Source organism: Emydura macquarii, unplaced genomic scaffold (assembly GCF_026122565.2).
Source record: "Emydura macquarii macquarii isolate MOO-44397 ecotype Brisbane River unplaced genomic scaffold, CSIRO-AGI_Emac_v2 contig_499, whole genome shotgun sequence".
Lineage (NCBI taxonomy): Eukaryota > Metazoa > Chordata > Testudines > Chelidae > Emydura > Emydura macquarii.
In genome coordinates, this window is record NW_027130636.1 from 15,119,767 (window position 1) to 15,140,434 (window position 20,668).

A 20,668-nucleotide genomic window follows, 5' to 3' on the forward strand; every position below is an offset into this window, starting at 1 on the left:
TAAACCAAGTTATGACAGATCCTTTTATCACGGTGTCATGTTGCAGGTTAGCTGTTTTATGTTACATCAACAGGCTAGGAAACTATTTCTGCATCAAGAGGACTCCTGGCGAGCCCTACAGAAGAGCTTTGCTCTACAAAGGTGACTGTCCATCCTGGAAGTGCACAAGAAAAAGGATTCAGCAACCAGTGCTTTTGTGACGATATTCTTAGGAGAGATTTCATTCATTCTGTGCATGTTGCTGTACATAAGGTGCATGAACCTATCAGGTCCTACGTCAAGGTGAGGAGAAGCCGGTTGCAAGGCTGCAACCAACTACTGGCGTCATGTCCCATATCTGCAAGAAAAACAAGATGTGCTGAGTAATTCCCGACATCATATAGTATTAAAATCAAGAGTATGAGACCTATACATGTTATTCTAATATTCCTTTGGCTACAATATGCCTCAAAAACGAGCATTCAATAGGAGACTCAAATAGCACTGTTTATATTCAGCTTGGTCATCTTCTAAAAATTATACTAGACTTGCAAACCAACACAGTCAAACTCTGAAGAAAGGACTCTAGCTTGCACAGCACATTGTTAAAAAACACAGAGCTACGCACATTAATGAAGAGGGTTTCCAAAAAAAGACAGTTACTCACCTTGTAACTGTTGTTCTTCAAAATGTCCATTTCATTCTGTGTGTGTGCACGCCTCCGTGCATGGTTACCAGAATTTTTTTTCCCTTCAGCAGTACCTGTAGGGCCGGTTCAGGCACCCTCTGGAGTCCCACGCACACGTCGCGGTATAACAGGTGCCAGTTCCTTCCTGCCATCAACTCAGAGCAGGGACGGGTCATGGAATGGACATGAGCAACACATCTGGAATGGACAACAGTTACAAGGTGAGTAACCATCTTTTCTTCTTCGAGTGCTTGCTCATGTCGATTCCATTCTAGATGACTCAAAAGCAATACCTTAGAGGTGGCCCCGAGTTACAGATGAGCTTGCCTACAGCACCGCTCTGCCACAGCTGGCATCATCCCGTGGGACGTGAAGGCATAGTGGGATGTGAAGGTGTTCATTGATGACCAGATGGCAGCTCTACAGATGTCCTGCGCCATAAAGGCCACAGAGGAAGCTTGTGCTCTGGTGGAGTGGGCTGTGACAACACCCTTGCATGCTCATAACAAAACTTGATGCAGGAAGTTATCCAGGAGGAAACGTGCTGGGCGGAGACAGATAAGTCCTTCATCCTATCTGCCACTGCAACAAAGAGTTGCATAGTTTTCTGGAATGACTTAGGCGAGCATTAGAATTCTACATTGAACGCACTAACGTCAAACCTGTGCCACCTTTGTTCTTCCTCTGAACCATGCAGCTTGGGAAAAGAACACTGGGAGAAATATCTTGGTTACAAATGAAATTGAGACACTACCTTGGGTAAGAAAGCAGGATGAGGCCACAACTGGACCTTGTCCTTATAGAAGATTGCGTATGGCAGTTCTGAGGTAAATGCCCTAATTCAGACCCTTCTCGCTGAGGTAATCGCTACCAGGAAAGATACCTTTCAGGAGAGCAACAGTAATGGACAGGTAGCCAAAGGCTCAAAGGGGGGGACCCATGAGCTGAGACAGAACTAGGTTTAAATCCCAAGGAGGCACCAAGTCTGGAACATGAGGGTAGAGCCTCTCTATTCCTTTCAGGAACCTACGGGTCATGGAATGGGAAAAAAAAAATCGATTTCCCATCTAGTGGAGGATGAAAGGCTGAGATATCCGCCAGGTGAACCTTCAAGAGGCCATAGCTAGGCCTTGCAGCTTAAGGTGCAGTAAGTACTCCAAAATAGCCTGGCTTGATGACAGCTGAGGCAGAATTCCATGGGACTTTGCCCAGCAGATGAACCGTTTCCACTTGGCCAGGTATGCAGCATGAGTGGAAGGCCTTCTACTACCCAACAGAATTTGCTGAACCTGTGACGAACAGGCCCATTCATCTGGGTTCAGCCATGGAGTCTCCATGCCATCAGATGCAGGGACTCTAGATCTGGGTGCAGCAGCCTTGTTCCTGGGAGAGGAGATCGTGCCACTGAGGCAACTTTAACGGAGAAACATATTCCTATGGCTTCTACCTTTCTTTCATGATTGATTATGAATTTGTAAGTGATGGAGAAGGAAACCTTAGAGAATATATATATATATTAAAAATACACACACACACACACACACACACACACACACACACACACACACGCTGCCCCGATTATCTATCTTCCCGTCTATTGATCTGGAAGATCACAGTGGCCACTCTTGGGTGCAGCAACCAATTGTGGCGGGGTAAAAAGGATCTGCTGAAGTGGTCTGTTGTGTCATTCCTGATGCCCGGAAGCTGAGGGGCTATAAGGTGAAAATCGTAGCTCACTGCCAGGATCCACAGACATACCGCTAAGGGCTGAGGAGCGGGCCTCCTACCCCACCTGTTGATATAGCACATGGTAGCAGTGCTGTCCATCAACACCCTCACTACCTTGCCCGCAATGAAGGGAAGGAACATCCTGCAAGCCAGGCGTATCGCCCTTGGCTCCCTCACGTTTATGTGCATGCCTCGCTCCTCCCACAACCAAACTCCCTGGCATGCTGTGGTTGGAGCTGATATGGGCCTCCCACCCTAGATCCAAGGAATCCAACACCAACAAGACCGAGGGGGCTAGATCCTCAAATGGCATGGCCTGCAGCACTGAGCGAGGGTCCTGCCACCATTCCAGTGAGGACAGGATGGGGGGGGGGGGGGGAGGGAGGCAGGGGAAGTGCCTGCTTGGGATGCACACCAAAGGCCAACCATGACTGGAACAGCCTGAGCCCTAGGCATGTGAGCTTTACTATGTATGTGCAAGCCACCACATGGCCCAGCAGCTGCGGAAAATATCTGGCTGTCGTGATGGGGCATTCGCGCAGGCAAGCAATAATGTCTGACATGGCTTCGAAGCGAGGCTGGGGCAGAAAAGCCCTGGCCTGCATGGAATCCAGAACAGCTCTAATGAATTCTATCCGCTGTACTGGTGTTAATGTTGATTTCTGCTCATTTATTAACAGACCCAGATGGCAGCCGGTGGTACATATGAAGTCCAGACTGTTTCGGACCTGAGACTGAGACCTATCCTTCATCAGCCAATCGTCTAGGTATGGGTAAATCTGCACACCCTGGCATCTTCGATGCGCGGCCACCACTGCTATACATTTTGTAAACACTCTTGGGACAGACGAGAGGTCAAAGGGTAATGCCATAAATTCGTAGTGGAAGCAGGCCACGATGAAGCGGAGAAATCACCTGTGGCTGGGAAAAATCACGATGTGGAAGTATGTGTTCCTAGAATGAGTCTGAGACCTTCTTTTGCCGTGGGAATAAGGAAGTACTGGGAGTAAAATCTTTCCCCTTCATGTCCCGTGGGATGTCCTCTATAGCTCCTAGACTGAGAAAGTTCTCCACCTCTTGTGTGAGAAGATGCTTGTGAGAGGGGTCCCTAAAGAGGATTGGGAAGAAAACTGCAGGTCATATCCCACTGAGATTATGCCAAGGACCCAACAGTCCGATGTAATCCTGGCCCACTTGGACAGGAAAGGAGCAAGTCGGTTGAGGAACGGATGGGAGGGAGGATCCTGTCTGGAGACTAGAATGCCATCCTCGGGCGCACCTTCAAAAGGATTGCCACTGGCCGTTAGAGCGCCTGGCAGGCCCCAGCTGGGGCGGACCCCGCAGTCGCCCGGTGCCTCCTAGATGCCCCCCCCCCACCATCTCTGTCCCTTCGCCTATAGGGGGCGAAACGAGAAGGCTGATATCTCTGCTGCTGAGAGCAGAATGAACGCCTCAAGGACTGGGGTGTATAAAGGCCCAAGGAACGCAGTGTGGCCCTCGAATCCTTCAGACCATGTAGCTTGGTGTCAAGTCTAGTCTGAGAAAAGGGCAGACCCATCAAAGGGGAGGTCCTAAATGGACTGCTGCACCTCCTGCGACAGCCCAGAAGACTGCAGCCATGAGCACCAATGCATGCAAATAGCCGAGGTCATGGCCCTCCCGGCTGAGTCCACCACATCAGAAGCTGCCTGCAGGGCTGCCGTAGCCACCGTTCTACCCTCCTCGAGGATGGTGGCAAAGTCCGATGCCTGCTCCTGGGGCAGGGCCTCCCCAAAACACTTGAGGGAGTCCCAAAAGATTGTAGTTGCACCTGCCCAGGAACACCTGGTGATTAGCAATGCGAAACCGCAGACTTGCTGTTGAATAAAATTTCCTCCCAAAAAGGTCCAGTTTTTTGTTGTCCTTGTTTTTGGAAGTCGAGCTAGGCTGGCCCTGCCTATCACGCTCATTGTTGGCCACCACCACCAGGGAATCCGGGGAGGGAGTGGGTGAACAGATATTCAGATCCCTTAGTGGGAAAAAACAGGGTTACTTACCAGTAACCGTTCTTCTTCAAGATGTGTTGCTCATATCCATTCCAATATAGGTGAGTACACGCCACTGTGCACTGGTTCCCGGAACTTTTTTCCCCTTAGCAGACACCGTAGGGTCAGCTTAGGCGCCCCCTGGAGTGCCAGTGCTCATGCCGCAGTATATGAGGCACCGTCAACCCTCCGGGCCCTCAGTCCCTTCTTTCTGCCAACTCCGACAGCGGGGATGGAGGGTGGGTGTGGAATGGATATGAGCAACACATCTCGAAGATCAACAGTTACTGGTAAGTAACCTTGTTTTCTACTTTGAGTGATTGCTCATATCCATTCCAATATAGGTGATTAAAAAGTCATACCTTGGAGGTTGGTAGGAGTTACTGGTGAGCTGCTCTCATCAGCACGGCTCTGCCGAAACTCGCGTCCTCTCTCGCCTGCTGTACGATGGCGTAGTGGGACATGAAGGTGTGCACCGACGACCAGGTAGTGGCTTTGCAGATGTCCTGCAGGGGCACTCTCTCCAGGAAGGCCGCAGACAAGGCCTGGGCTCTGGTTGAGTGCGCTGAAACAGCCCCTGGAAGCAGTACATGTGCCAGCTTGTAACAGCACTTGATGCAGGCAGTGATCCATGCGGAAATGCGCTGGGTGGAGACAGGTGAGCCCTTCATCCGGTCCACCACTGCCACGAACAGCTGCGTCGACTTCCGGAACGGCCGTGTCCTCTCGATGTAGTAGGCCAGGGCTCGTCTCATGTCCATCGACTGCCATCTCCACCTCCTCCTCCGACCCGTGCGGTTTTGGAAAAAACACGAGGAGGAAGATATCCTGATTAGAGTGAAACTGGGAGACCACCTTAGGCAGGAAGGCTGGATGGGGGTCTCAATCGCACCTTGTCCTTATAAAATGCGGTATAAGGGGGCTCCGAGGTTAAAGCTCTTATCTCGGAAACCCTCCTAGTCGAGGCAATGGCCACCAGGAAGGCTACCTTCCAAGAGAGGACGAGCACCAGGCATGTAGCCATGGGCTCAAAGGGGGGGCCCTGTTAGTCTGGAGAGGACCAGGTCTAGATCCCAGGGAGGCACCAGGCCACAGACCTGCAGGTAAAGTCTCTCCACCCCCTTGAGGAACCTGACTGACATGGGATGGGAAAAGAGATCTCCCCTCTCGCGGCTGGTGGAAGGCTGAGATAGCCACCAGGTGGACTCTCAGGGAGGCCAGCACCAGACCCTGGAGTTTCAGGTGGAGCAGATACTCCAGGATCGGCTGTATAGGTGAGCAGCTTGGCAGGATGCCCCGAGACTCCGCCCAACAGGTAAACCGTCTCCACTTGGCCCGGTACACGACCTGAGTGGAAAGTTTTCTGCTGCCCAGCAGAATTTGTTGGACCTACGCCGAGCAGGCTCTCTCCCCCTCCGTCAGCCACAGAGCCTCCAGGCCGTCAGGTGGAGGGAGTCCAGGTCCGGGTGCAGCAGGCGACCCTGGTCCTGGGAGAGCAGGTCGTAACACCTCGGGAGCTCCATGGGCGGGGCGATCGACAGATCCAGGAGCATACTGAACTAATGCTGTCTCGGCCAGGCTGGGGCAATGAGTATTATGTCTGCACTGTCCCTCTTGATTTTCAAGAGGACCTTGGGCAGGAGCAGAATGGGAGGAAACACGTACATGAGGGTCTATGAAGAACGCATCGGAGATAGAGCCCGGCTCGCAACCCCAGAGCAAGCAGAACCTCGGGCACTTCCTGTTCCAGGATACTTCCTGTCCAGGTCCAGTTGGGAAAAACCCCATTTGCGGAAGATAAAAGTCACCACCTCCGGGTGCAGTGACCAGTCGTGGCGGGGTAGAAACGACCTGCTGAGGCAGTCCACCTTGATATTCCGGACTCCCAGGAGGTGAGGCAGATAAGTGAAAGTCGTGCCTCACCACGAAGTCCACAGTCAAATGGCCTCCTGGCAAAGGGCCGAGAAGCGCGCTCCCCCCTGCCTGTTCATGTAAAACATTGCCGCTGTATTGTACGTCAGGACCTGAACCATCCTGCCCCTCAGGAATCTGAGGAACACCTTGCAGGCCAAGTGTACTGCCCTGTGCTTTCGTACACTGATGTGGAGGCTCTTTTTCTCCTCCGACCACAGCCCCTGGCTGCTCAGGTCGGTACTAATGTGGGGCCCTCATCCCACGTCCGAAGCGTCTGTAATCAGGGTGACCGATGGGGCCAGATGCCGGAAAGGAACCCCTATCAACACCTCCCCGGGTGTCCTCCACCAGTTCAGGGAAGCCAGTAACCTTGGGGGAACCGTGACCACCCTGTTCAAGGCGTGTCTGATCAGTGCATACACTGAGGCTAACCATGCCTGGAGAGGCCTGAGCTTGAGGTGAGCTAGCCTCACCACATACGTGCAGGCCGCCACGTGCCCTAACAGCTGCAGGCAGTGTCTGGCTGTCATTCTGGGGCACCTGTGTAGCTGGGCAATTATCACGGCCATGGCCTCGAACCGAGGCTGCGGGAGGAAGGCTCTGGCCTGGGTTGTGTTCAGGGTAGCACCAATGAACCCTATGCGTTGCACCGGGGTGAGGGTGGACTTCTGCTTGTTTATGAGCAGCCCCAGTCTGCTGCATGTTGCACAAGTGAGGGACAGGCTGTTCTGAACATGGGCCCTGGATCTGCCCTGAATCAACCAGTCATCCAGGTACGGGAAGATCTGCACCCCTCTGCAGCACAAGTGAGCCACCACTACCACCATGCACTTGGTAAATACCCTGGGGGCGGACGAGAGGTCCAAGGGCAGGGCCAAGAATTGGTAATGGCAGCCAGCTACCATAAACCTGAGGAAGCGCCTCTGGTCGGGAAGGATGGAAATGTGAAAGTACACATCCTTCAAATCGAGGGCGGCATACCAATCTCCTGGATCCAGAGCAGGGATAATGGAGGCTAGGGAGACCATGCGAAACCTGAGATGCTTGATAAATTTGTTCAGTCAGTGTAGATCTAATACGGGTCTCAGGCCCCCTTTTGCTTTGGGGATGAGAAAGTATCTGGGGTAAAATCCCCTCCCTATTTCTTGCAGAGGAACTGCTTCCACCGCCCCCAGGAGGAGGAGGGAATTCACCTCCTGCAAAAGGAGTTGCTTGTGAGAGGGGTCCCTGAAGAGGGACGGGGTGGCGGGCGGGGGAAGGCCAGGGGGAAAGCCGTGAACTGAAGGGCATATCCCCTGAGAACTACGCCGAGGACCCAACAATCTGAGGTGATATTTTGCCATCGGCGTAGAAAGGTCTTAGCCTGCCTGCAAACGGGAAGAGTGGATCCGGGAGAGAGGTATTGGTGCCACCCTCGGGCACACCATCAAAATTGTTTTTTTGTTGTTAGCCCCCTTAGAGAGCCCTTGCTGGGAAGCTGTGGACGAGCCAGAGCGGTTGCGTCATCCGAACCCCCTGCTCCTGTCTCGGCCCCTACTGGGCTGAGCGGGTCTAGGCGATGGCCTAGGGGGTGGCTGTGCCTGGCATTGGGGCTGCGGACGAGACTGATGCCTCGAGGCCTGGGGTGTGTAGAGCCCTAAGGAAAGGAGCATAGCTCACAAATCCTTCAGAGCATGCAGTTTCTTGTCCGTTTTCTCTGAGAACAGGCCTGCCCCGTCGAAGGGCAGGTCCCATATAGCTTGCTGCACCACTTGGGACAGCCCAAATGACTGCAACCACGAACACCGCCTCACGGCTATTGCAGAGGCCATGGCTCTGCTAGCGGTGTCCGCAGCATCACTGGCAGTTTGCAACGCCACCCCTGCCACTGAGAGACCTTCTTCCAGGACTGTGGCAAAGTCCGCTGCCTGGTCCTGGGGCAATCCCTCTGCGAAGCGCCGCATGGAATCCCAGAGGTTAAGATTGTACCTCCCTATGAGGGCCTGGTGATTCGCTATCCGGAGCTGCAAAGTCCCAGTGGAATAAACTTTACGGCCAAATAAGTCAAGCTACTTGTTGTCCTTGTTCTTTGGCGTGGTGCCCGGGCCACCTTGCCTGTCCCTCTGGTTGGCCACATCAAACCACCAGAGTTACCGGGGCCAGATGCGTGAACAAAAATTCAAAACCCTCCACCAGAACATAGTATTTTTTCTCAGCGCCCTTGGATGTGGGGGCAACCGAGGCAGGGGTTTGTCATAGGGCCTTGGCCAGTTTAAGGACCCTAACATGCACGGGTAGGACCACCCTTGATGATCCCGCTGACCCAACAACCCCAAAGAGGGGATCCTCCTCCTCTGAGAGCTCTGAGTTCAAGGTTCAAATTAGAGGCCACCCTTTCCAAGAGCTCCTGGTGGGCCCTGAAGTCTGGGGGGGCACCCTGTAGTCTCTAGCAGCTGCCTCATCAGGGAAAGAGGAGGAGGATTGTTGAGGGGGCCCCGCGGAGGGTCCCTCCCCAGGGTCTGATTCCTCCTCCAAGGAATGGCCCTTAGCCTGTTGGCTTGGTGGGGGGAGCCCACCAGCTGCGCCACTGAAGATGGGACTGACACAGTCCCCTGTCCCACCTGTGCCCCCCATGGACCTCAATAAGGCCGCTGCCAGGGTCCTTGTGGCCACCCCGGTGCTGGCATCGGTACCGGCTACGGAGTGTCGTGGCAGGTCATGTGTTTGTGGGACCCGGAGCCGCTGGACCGGCACCGACGATGCCTCCAGCTTTTGCTCCTCTTTGTCGGGGACCTGCCTCTTGATGACCCCGATGAGGTGGACGAGCATCGGTGCCGCCTTGAGTGGTGCCGACGGGAGGATGCGCGTCCCGACGAGCTGGACGACGACATCCTCCGTCTCGGCACTGAGGACATCTGGTGCCACTTGCCCTTCGGGGACTGGGAACGGTGCCGTCCATGGCGTCTCAATGCCGAGCCCGACTCCGAAGACCGCGATCAGCAACAGGTCGAGGCGGTCATGTCCTTTGGTGCCAGGCTCCACGTCGGGCTCAATGCCGGAGATCGGGACCGGTGCCATGGTGGTGAAGGGCTTGGTGCCGGGGTGTGGGAGCAAGAGCTACGTGCACTGCGCAAGGCGGACTTAGAGCAGTGCCACCTCAAGGACAATGCCTCGGGTGCCAGGGACCGACCTCGGTGCCACGGGGAGGAGGAACTCGACAACTGAGTCTGAGCTGCGAGGGGAGCCGCCGCGCTCTACCCTCCCTGGCCGTTGGTGGGAGACTTCGCCCCTGACGGGGGTCTCGACCATCCACCGGAGGCACCCAGCACAGGTTTACCCCGGGACACCGGTCCCCGCACCCTTGGCCGAGGGGGGGGATGGAGGAATGGGCCTGGCCAGCAAGGCCCATGCCACGTTGAAAGCCTCCGGTGTCGACGGTCCTTGCAGGGGCACTCCCCCACCCCCAGGGGTCGGAGGAGACTCCCTGCGTAGAGATGCAGGCGCCAGAGCAGGCTCAATGGGCCGTGGCTGGTGCATCTCTTTGCTTGACCCCGGCCGCGCAGGCGGTGTGGGGGAGCATGGGCACTCTGAGCCCTGGCGCCATTTCTTTTTGAGTCCCGGGGATGGGTGGCGTCGGGTCGACTCCGGTGCCGGTGAAGTGCTCCACACTGAGGAGTCGCTCGGTGCCGAGGTGGAACGCAGCGGTTTGGAGGCCGGTCGGAATGCCGCCTCCATCAAAATAGCCTTCAGCCAAATATCACGCTCTTTCTGAGTCCTCGGCTTGAAGGCTTTACAAATCTTGCACTTATCCCTTCAATGCTGCTCCCCCAAGCACTTGAGGCAGTGATCGTGAGGGTCACTCACGGGAAGAAGCTTGCCGCAAGCGGCGCAAGTCTTGAAGCCAGGTGAGCCAGGCATGGCCCGGCCCTAAGCCCCTAAACGTCTATTCTAATTCTAACTAACTTAACACTACACTTAACACTAAACTATTTAACAACGATTAACAGAGTCAGTAAGGGGAATGCTACTTGCGAAGGCAAGAGGCAAGACGTTCCAGCAACCATCACAGGTGGAAAGAAGGAACTGAGAGCCCATAGGGTCAGTGGTGCCTCATATACCGCGGCATGAGCGCAGTACTCCAGGGGGCACCTAAGCCGAACCTACGGGGTCTGCTAAAGGGAAAAAAGTTCTGGGAACCAGTGAACAGTGGCATGCACTCACCTATATTGGAATGGATATGAGCAATCACTCGAAGTAGAATAGTACTTTTTCTCTGCCATAGGGCTTTCATCACCTTAGTCACTCCTTTTCTGCACAGGCAGGGTGACCTGGGCTGGTGCCGCCACTGCCAGCACATTGAAGAGGCTCTCCGAGGCCTCCTTGAGCTCCTCTGCCTCCAAACCTAAATTCGAGGCCACCCTCTTAAGGAGCTCCTGGTGCGCCTGAAAATCATCCAGGGGCACAGACAGTCCCGACACAACCACCTCGTCCAGGGAAGACGACAAGGACAAACTTGCTGACGGGGAGCTGCTGAAAATGTCCCCTCCTGGGGGTCCAAGTCCTCTGCCAAACCCAACTCATACGCCCTCTCTAGGGCCACTAAGGCTGACTGCACACCAGAGGACCTGTATGAGAGAAGGCCTGGGGCTACTGGGATCCCCCAGGGTCCCCAATGTGGCCACTGCACCGGCCACTGGCCGTGGGGCCAACCAGAAGCTGCAGAGCAGGGAACTTGCTCAGGAGTCCTCGGGGGTGGTGGTGCCCCAATAGGGTAGCAGAGTGCCTGTCCATCCTTCAGGAAATGGACTCGCTGCTGTACGACCACGGTGAGGCAACATCTGGCTCCCTTGCTGTGTGGTGCCATTGGGTTGGAGGAGCGGCACCCCGACCCCTTAGTACCATGGCACTCCGAAGATCACTTCCTCAGTGCTGGGAAGCATGAGGAAGATGAGGTGGTGCTGCTCACCCAACCAACGCCGGGCTGCCAAGGATCCGTGCTCCTAGGATGAGTGGGACCGGTGCTGCGTCAAAGATCGGCGCCTGGGGACTTAAGACTTGTGGAGTCATTTGCATTTAGGTGATGGCTCCTTTTCTGGTGACCAGATTCTGCACCGTGCTGGTATGGGCAAACTCTTCAGTACCGGGGAGCAGGAATGGTGCTGACTCCCCTCCAGAGAACGCCTGCGTGAGGATGAGTGGGATCTGTGCCAGCCTCCAGAGCGTGAGGCCCTCAGTGCCAGAGACCATGACCAGTGATGCAAGGAGGCTGGCGACCGCCTCTGGTGGTGATGTTCCACTGCCAAGGAACACCCGGAGACGGGAATCGGAAGTGTCCTCTGCGGGACTGGCGGCACGACGTCAACTCCCTAAACAGTGACCTGGCCCTTGTGCATGGGTACCTCTGGTCAGGGGAGTGGTGCAGCCATTGCGGGGGACCCATTGAGGGCTTCCCCCTGGAGACCAGAGCCTTCTCCTCTGACAGCACCGGAGGCTGAGGAGAAGGCGGCACAGGCAGGGCCATCAAGTTCCTCATCGCCTGGAATGCCTCTGGCGTCGATGGCACCGTAAGCTGAAGAGGCCCTCTTCTGCTCCCAGGAGTCGGAGTGGCTCTTATCGGGGTTGCATTTCTGGATGGCGATCCCCTCTCGTGCAGACTCACAGCGGGCTGGTCCAGAACAGGTACCACACTCGACCCAGCTTCCCTGGACTTCTTCAGTGTGGGGGAGCAGCCTCTCTCCGCACAATGATTCCTCTGTTTCTTCCTCAATGGGGAAGAGGAAGAGGTCCACTGCTGTGGCGGGGCTGGTGCCAACAGGGCACTTTGCCCCGATGCCATACCAGGCACCAAGGTGGATCGTGCCAGTTCAGAGGCGGGTCTTAGCACTGCCTCCATCAGCAAGGCCTTCAGGCGAATTTCCCTCTCCTTCTGTGTCCACAGCCTGAAAGCCTTACAGATCTTACACTTCTTATGAGCTTCCCCCAGGCACTTTAGACAACTGTTGTGGGGGATCACTAAGAGGGAAGGGCTTACTGTAGGAGACGCAGGGCTTGAAACCCGGAGCATGCCCAACTCCCGGGTGAGGGTCCCAGGAAGGACTATTCCTAACTTATCAACTATTAACAATTTAACTAACAAACAACAACTACTGAAGGTACTGAAGAAGCACTTGTGAAGCAAGCAGAGCAGTTCCAGCAACTGTCACAGGCGGAAAGAAGGAACTGAGGGGACGTAGGGCCGGCAGCGCCTCATATACCGCGGCATGTGCGCAGGACTCCAGGGGGCACCAGAAATGGCCCTATAGGTACTGCTGAAGGGAAAAAAACTGGTAACTGTGCACGGAGGCATGCACATACCTAGAATGGCATTGACGTGAGCGAACACTTGAAGAACCAAACTTGTTTTTCTACAAGACAGGCTTATGAAACAGAGTATAAAAGTTACTGAGCAATTTCATTACTAGCGTCTGTAGGAATTATAACCACAGTATAGCATATTATCAAAAGATTTTATGATTTAAGGAAATTGAGTATCACTATACTACTGCCAGAGACAGGACAGGTTGCCCACAGGTTATATAAGCAGTGCTCTGAATTGCTGCCTGTGGCACTCCACTTGCTTTGCCTAATGTAGGTTACAGGAGTCTCCCATGCTTTCTGACACACCAGGATACACCTGCGGGCACTGGGCAAATGTATTGGCACTGTCAAGATCCTTCTTCATCTGCCCAGCCAGCCACCACTAGTGAGGGGACAAAGCAAAGCAAGACATTAGAATAGGAGGAAACGAAGATAAATATCTGACAGTAGGAAGCTGGGAAGTGTCAGATGGAATACCAAGCTGGCAACACTATATGGCAACTGTACACATAGATTCTTCAGGATGCAGTGCTAACTGATCTGAAATACTCTACTTGAGAAGTTAAAATTTTATCTGATATTTGTAAGCCTGAAGCCACCACTGTTCCACAATTAAATCCAAACAGCTGCATCGAGGCATATCTTATTTCCTATACAGTCATCTCAGTAACCCTCGAGTCACTCCATTTAAGGCAACGCATTTTAAAAGGCAAGTCCCTGGGCATATACTAACAAGCCCCCTTTCCTGAATGTACACTATCAGCATACTTATAAGAGATAGCTGAGCTTAAGTTCCACATTGGGAAGCCTCAACAGACTCTGAATGGGGGTTTATTTCATGTCTGAATCATAGTGTGCATGAGACTGAAAACAGTTTCACTAAGAAACTAGATAATCTCTAGGAAATCACTGTGATTAGGGAGAACTCTGAATCAGACACATCCATCCCTCTTGATGTCTGAAGAGCCCAGTTACTTGTAGAATTCATGACACTTCATTATACTGCTTTGACCAAGTGGGAAAAAAGTGACCTGTCATAATTTAGGGAAAATCCTTTCAACTTCAATGACAAATAGTTCCCGATTGGGCTTCCTTACGTTAGGATTGTTTTGCATCACTAAACCCTTCGATTTCAAACTCCTTGGAAGAAGGGACCAGATCTCCTTAACATAGGGTGCTTCACAGACACAACCAGTTGAAATGTACAGACAGGCTTTTTAATTCATGGGGATTTTCTGCATATTCACCAGATAGGTTGAACAACAGTAGTCGTAGTGGGATCGCTTATTAGAAATTCTTTGTCCTTCACTACAATTGAGTAGTGCTAAGTTTTTGATTCAAGTGTAACTCTTGCTGTCTACAAAGCATGAATTTGCCAGCTTGATTTTTCAACCACTAGGAAAGGCAAAAGAAAGTTTATGCAAGTCAGTCAGTTAAGGTGACACTGTTTAATACGGTAAAATCCAAAATTTTTTTTAAAGTTATGTAACCCATAGAGAAGAGTAATCTACCTTCACAATCCGATCACTCCCACAGGTCACCATTAGTCCCCTAGAAATGTCCATAGACATGTGGGAAATGTTGTGTTTTCCTTCATGAAAGGTTGCCAGGGAAGTACGACTAGCAAAAGAAAAAAAAAACAAAAAACAGATTAAATAAAAGTCATCTATTTAGACATTAAAACCAGATGGAGTCATTGCAGCAACACAAAATAAAGCATTTACAGGGCAATTAAATTTCTGAAAAGCTAATAAATCAAATCTAACGCAACATCACCTACCTAAATGACAACGAAATAATCAGTAAGCTCTGCAAAAGGCACACTAATTACACGTGGTTACTTGGATTCCCACTTGATTTATGGAAGTCTCTCAACACATAACAAAAGAAAATAGGAACATGGTGGTGGAGAATACAGTTCTTTAACAGCTGAAAAGTCTACTATCCAACAAGTTTCTCAACTTTTCATGCAGCTGTATTGATTACTAGAATAAGTGAGTGCCTGCTGCCCCCTCTTCTCCCTATCTTCAAAAATGTGTGCAAAGCAATCCCAAAAGAACCACAGATGTAATGCAAAGTTAGCCTGACTGTGAGGCATCAATGTTCTTCACTTGTGAAAGATAGAGGTTAATAATTTTTCCCCAGCAGGTAACTTATGTATATTCTTTCCTGAGAGAAGGCTACACACTAGAACTTGCAAGGATTGATACAGAAGTGAGATGTGCTTATTTACATATCGATTTATAAATCTGGTATGTAGTTTCTGGCATTTAATAAAAGGCTGATTACAAATTGATGAGCCATAGCTGCCAGAGTTGTAACCAATCATATACAGAAAACAAAGCCATCAGTCAAGTTCCTCCAGAAGTTTCAGCCTTTAGAGTAAAAAAATGAAAATATTTTAGTGGTCAGTGAGGGAACAACATCAGACCTTTTAAGCATACTCACTCTTCATCTTTGATTGATTCAAAGCAAGAATCACAGACACGGACCTGGAACTCAAAGCCCATAATTGGGTAGCTGGATCGCTTAGTGCTGCACTTGCCACACACTGCCTGGCCACATTTCCTGCAGTGATGCTTCATGGGAGAATTAAAATAAGATTGACATTTCAAGACATGAGGTGTTACTTTAAACACTCCTAAAATCAACAGGAGGGATGGCCAAAGAAATTACGTAACTGCCTATGATAGCTACCTTCCAGTACCAACCAGTTGTAACCATGAATCCATGGGTTATATGCTGGCCTCGGGGAAATTTGCCATTTACTTCCAACAGGGCCAGGATTTACCCCTATACTCTACACCCTTTTTCCTCCAACAGATATGAGGGCAAGTGCCTTACAAAATGAAACGTTCATTATATTCTTGCCTTCCCTGTCATCTGGGAGAGGCAGGTAGATTTCTCTTGGAGCATTTAGGGAGTAGAAGTTCCTTTTAGCATTTTGAAGAAATTCACACTCTGGCATAACTGAAGGAGGGCCAGGTCATTAGTGTTTCAATGCACCCATGAGGTGCCCAATTTCAGGCTAACATTTTTATAGTAATTTGCCAGTCTAAGACCTTAGGCCATTTTGTGCATTTTCATAGTGTTCACAAATAATAGCTCTCTCTTACATGCACACTTATGTTCAAACAGTTTTACTTTCTTTTAAACCCATTATTCCCCACACAGGACAACCCAACTAAATGCTTTTTTCAGTGCACTTGGTAACTTCTCAGTACCAAGTTGAGATTTCCTGATTTACAACACTATGCTAGCAATGAAGGCACTAATCACCTCTACAGCTGCAAGGAGGGCTTCTTTACATCAAATCTTTCTACACTTTTGTTCCCCCTTCAAAAAAGGATTGGAAGTAAAGTTTAGACATACAGAAGAATGGGTTGAGTATAAAGATAGAACAACAAACAGCACCATGGGAGATTTAGAACGACATCCTGACCTGTCTCAAGCCTAGCGTCTTTGTGTCCCACATCTGCTTTATGTTCCAGAAGAAAGGCTGTTCACATTTCTGACAAGAATCACTTTCTAACCACTGAGGAGCCTAGTGCAAGAGGGAGAAATAAATCCTTTTAGCACATATTCAAGTCATAAACAAGGTCATGAACAGCTGGGGTTTTTTTTAAATGAAGACGCACAGTGAAATTTAAATAATTTCAGGAAGAGCCCCCTATATCAGCGGTGGACATTAACAACAGTACATAAGACAACGTGAATTGCTTTGCATTCAGTGGGAAAGTTGGCCACACTCAAAAAGCAATCTGAGAATTCAGGGTTGAGCTGTGTGCAGAAGGCAGTCAATTACAGTTGTTTCTAAAAACTTTGTGCTCCTCCCACACAACTTTACCCCATAGCATTTCTTGTAACTGCCCTAATGAGAAAACCTGCTAAGATGCATCTGAATTATTAGATGGCTGCAGGGGGTTGTAGACCCCTGGGTCTTGCTTCCAGGATGATTATGAAGAGCTGCTAAGTAATCTGAGATACAGAAACTCTCTACAGTGAATCAGTTACTCCCTAGAAGCTCTCATTCTCATCATGTTCTTTTCCTGGGGCTGCAGATATCATTTGAAGCAGTTAAGAGAACTTTTATCAGCTACATGTGCCCCCATCCCTTGCCCTCACTCCAAGTAACTACGTGCTTCTGCTTCTTTATCTGGAATTGATGCTTGACTATATTGGGCTCTCTGGATGATGTGAATTATAGACATGTTAAGTAGTACTAAATACTCAGATATTAATATGCTATAGTAGAATATTCAGAGCATAACTCTGAAGTTAACACTTGCACTTTTCAGTAAGGTACATTTGTGGGATGATACATACAGATACAATAGTTCTGGGGCATTACCTCATTTGTTGGGTCAATATTCCGATACATCTGATAAGGACAATATACCCCGGAAACTATTTCAAGGTTAGTTAAACTCACTTGAATTCCACACCACTGCAGTATTGCACTTCTCTATTTTCCTATTCTCTTGGACATATTACTGTCCTGTGGTGAGTCACTTCCCACCTTAAATTTCAAAATAGCCATGACTACCCACACTGACTGCTGAATCACACAGTTCTCACCACATTCCATAATGCTCCATCTCTGCAAGAGACTAAATAAGAGGAGACATGCATTAACACTCCTTTTTCCTTTATATAAGCAGTGGATCTTCCTACAATGGATGCATCAATAAGAGGGGAGTAGCAAGTTCCTGATTCCCCAGGATTGTAGACATACTTTTAATTGATTTGTCAGTTGATCTAGGTAAAATGAAAGACAGTCTCCATTTCAATAATGATGCGAATGTCAGTTGTTAATGCAATAGAATGACAATTTCAGGGGCCACTGTTTTCACCACTTGCTCATTAGGGTTCCCACTATTGGTTCAGTTGCTTCTGTTTTTCATTTCTCAACCTCCATTTAATGGCAAAAAAAATAGATAAGCAGTTACATTATTAAAGCTACTGAAGTTTAGGTTAAATTGCCCAAAACTAGTGGCATAGATTTAAGTGAAATTTCCTTACTATGCTGTCAGCAGGGTCTAGAAAGCTTTAGGTCATAAAGACTTTGTCTAGTCTATACTTTGTTTTTGTCTGCTAAGTTAAAAAACATAAGTTCTATAAAATCATCATCCCACTGCTCTAAAGGAATCTTCAGAAGCAGTGTATTTAGCTCTTTTAACACCATTCCTGAACTGGTTAACAGATTCTGGACGAGGAGGAGGAGGAAAAGGAATCTATGGGCTTGTCCACCCTGTGCATTAATACACACCAGCTGGTGGTGTAGATTCTACTGCGCACCAGTATGTCATGCACTAAGTGACCTGAATGGACCCTAGAAGTTTGCTAGCGCACGCTGATGTAGTCACAACAGGACTACATCAATGCACTACTTCATTGTGTAGGCAAACCCTTTGTTTGGCACTCAGCTGCAGTCACTTATTTGTTCTGTTTTTGTACGGCACCTAGCATCATGGGTTCCTGGTCCAACACTGGGGCTCCTACATGCTTCCACAGTATGTATAATAAAGAGAACAGTGCTGGAGGCTTTGAAGATCCCTTACAAAGAAACCAGGGTGTGCAGAGACAGAATTGAGAAAAAACAGTAAGAGCATTCTATCACCAAGTCACTTTTTGGTTGGCCTAACAGCATTAATGTACTGGTGGCAAAAAAGTACAGCTTCATAGATTTTTGCTATAGCACTCTATTTCACAATACACTAAAGGAACATTTAACACAGAACAGGTCCCAAGTCTTGCAGATAGAATATTTCATTTTCTGTCTTATATGTAGCCAGATTTTAAAGAGCCCTTGATAACGACTCAATGAATGACTTCTATTTTTTTTAGTTTTCTTTTTGAGGAGAGATGGGAAATGCTAAACTACAATACCATTTTACTGAGACAACTAAGAGCAAATATTTTGTGAAGTCTTGAATTCCCTGTAGGGTTATGCATACTATCCACATTAGTGTGTTGCCTCCTGTAGTACCCTACAGGATTCTTTCCAACTGTAATAACTAGAACAGGTATGGAGAGGATGTACATTTAGGTCAAGCATGACAGATTTATTATGTGGTCCATCTTTATCTTTAATATGGTCAGTGGAAACCTGAGGTCTCAACATGCAAAGTTTTACCTTAGTCCACATGGCCAGGTTTGCACTGAACCAAGGTCTAGGGTCTTCGTGGACTTTACCATAAAGATAAGGGCAGTGGCAATGTGATACTTTTCATGGAAGCTGAGGCTCTGAGCTCTGATTCCTGGCCAATTACCAATGCTTGGTTAATTTGGGATGCCCTGATCTAGGACAACACAATAAGCTGGAAAGCACAGCCAATGCAATGTTCATGAAGTGGCAATACAACAGAGCTTTTGACCTAGCACATACACTTACCTCTTCTCTGCTGATATCCATATTCCAAACTGCAATTCCTCCATCAGCTGAACAGGAGACCAGTTGCCTTGTGAGCTGGATGTAACAAATGGCCTGCACCTTGTCACTGTAAACAGAGTGGATGCTATTTACTCTTCCAAACATTTAAGCAAAAGCAACATCCATAACAAGTCTGGGTTTGAATTTGTAACATCCTTCAAGAGCCACCTGGTAAACTGACAAATGTCAGTATCCAGACGCTGTCATCTGTATGACTATTTTAAAGCAAGACCATTGAGAAATAAGCTAAATTGCTTGAAACTGAGAATTAAAGTTTAGAAGCTGGACTGGGTACCCCTCATTGCCAAGTGTTATTTCAGCAATGAAGTAGCCCTGATAGAACAATGTATTAGCATAGGAAGCAGCAGGTTTGAACTGTAAGCTGAAGATACAGCATCATGTCAGTGTTTTGCTAGTGAAGCCTAACAACAAATGGAATGTACCTTAACTGACAGGTGTCTGAGCAGGACTGCAAATACTATATACCCTTCATCCATACTGGGAAGTCAACAGAATACCAAAATATTAGGAGGCAATTGTGAGAAAATAGCCACCAAGAAATTGTGTCCTTAAAGATTCAACTGGAAACTCTTCTGCCGATGTACAAGTTAGGGTTGGCAGAATTCCATTTTTTAAAATGTATTTATTATAATTTTAATGGATAATATTAGATTAAAATATTTAAATTTTTTCAGCTGCAGGAAAATATGGAGGATTCATACCTCTGGACAGTCAGAATAATTATTTAATGAGAGTAGATGTGGATTCAAAAAGTTAAAGCTTTGTAACTTAAAACAAATAGTCATCACCACATGTCAAATATACAAAATAAAGATCTACAAATCAAACTAATAATTTCTTAGGCAAAGTACAAAAATGCTGCTTCTCTGTAAATTTTGATTCTTCAATAGATTTTTTTTCATTGGTTTGTAAGCATATAGTGGAAATTGATGTTTATGGACATTTGCCAATAAAAATCTAATCCTTCTAAGCTAATAATTGTGATTCAATTTCCTCTCTCCCCCAACCCCCAAACTGCCTTCAAGCATGGTGTTCACTCACTATGTAAAATGTCAGTTTTCTTCAAGGAGGAAAACTGACTACAGAAAAACAAGAACCTATTTTTGATATAGCTGTCCAGAAGGGACATCAGTTACGGATTTCTCCTCATTTAGTTACACATTGCGAAACAGTGAAAATTAAGTTTTCAGTTTAGAAAGAAAAAACCACACACTTCTTTTGAAATGGAATGATTTTTCCCCACACCAGATAAAAATTCTTCCACCATCTGTCAAGTGTGAGGTTGAAAAGGAAAAACTAAGCCATTATACACAGTCTTCCCAATAGGATACATGATGCAGGAGTGACAGAAGCAGTAGAAGGTCCTCCAGTCTTGTAGGTTTCAATTACTCTATTGTAGCCAATATGTAAAAACATTAGGTTCTAAGCCATAAATCCTCAAGGGCTGAATGAGTCATTGAATTAGACAAGACTGATGGGATACAAGATGGATAAAGAGGCATCTGCAGAGACAGGAAAGATGAGACAATATGCCATACAAGTGTG

The 20,668-nt window shown here is 48.8% G+C and overlaps 1 protein-coding gene across 2 annotated transcripts in view; it reads right to left on the reverse strand.

Moving 5' to 3' along the window:
- The window catches only part of WDFY1 (WD repeat and FYVE domain containing 1), a 52,801-nt gene continuing 32,133 nt past the window's right edge, over positions 1–20,668 (reverse strand). Inside the window, exons 8-12 of one of the 2 annotated variants that reach the window (XM_067538976.1) lie at positions 19,064–19,169; positions 16,112–16,213; positions 15,118–15,248; positions 14,181–14,289; positions 1–337 (exon numbers count right to left, since the gene is read on the reverse strand). In XM_067538976.1, the coding sequence (XP_067395077.1) occupies positions 278–337; positions 14,181–14,289; positions 15,118–15,248; positions 16,112–16,213; positions 19,064–19,169 (508 nt within the window). In that variant the 3' untranslated portion in view covers positions 1–277. Of the gene's footprint in view, positions 338–13,306; positions 14,065–14,180; positions 14,290–15,117; positions 15,249–16,111; positions 16,214–19,063; positions 19,170–20,668 lie in introns of those variants that run through there. The other variant, XM_067538975.1, reaches the window with a different exon arrangement.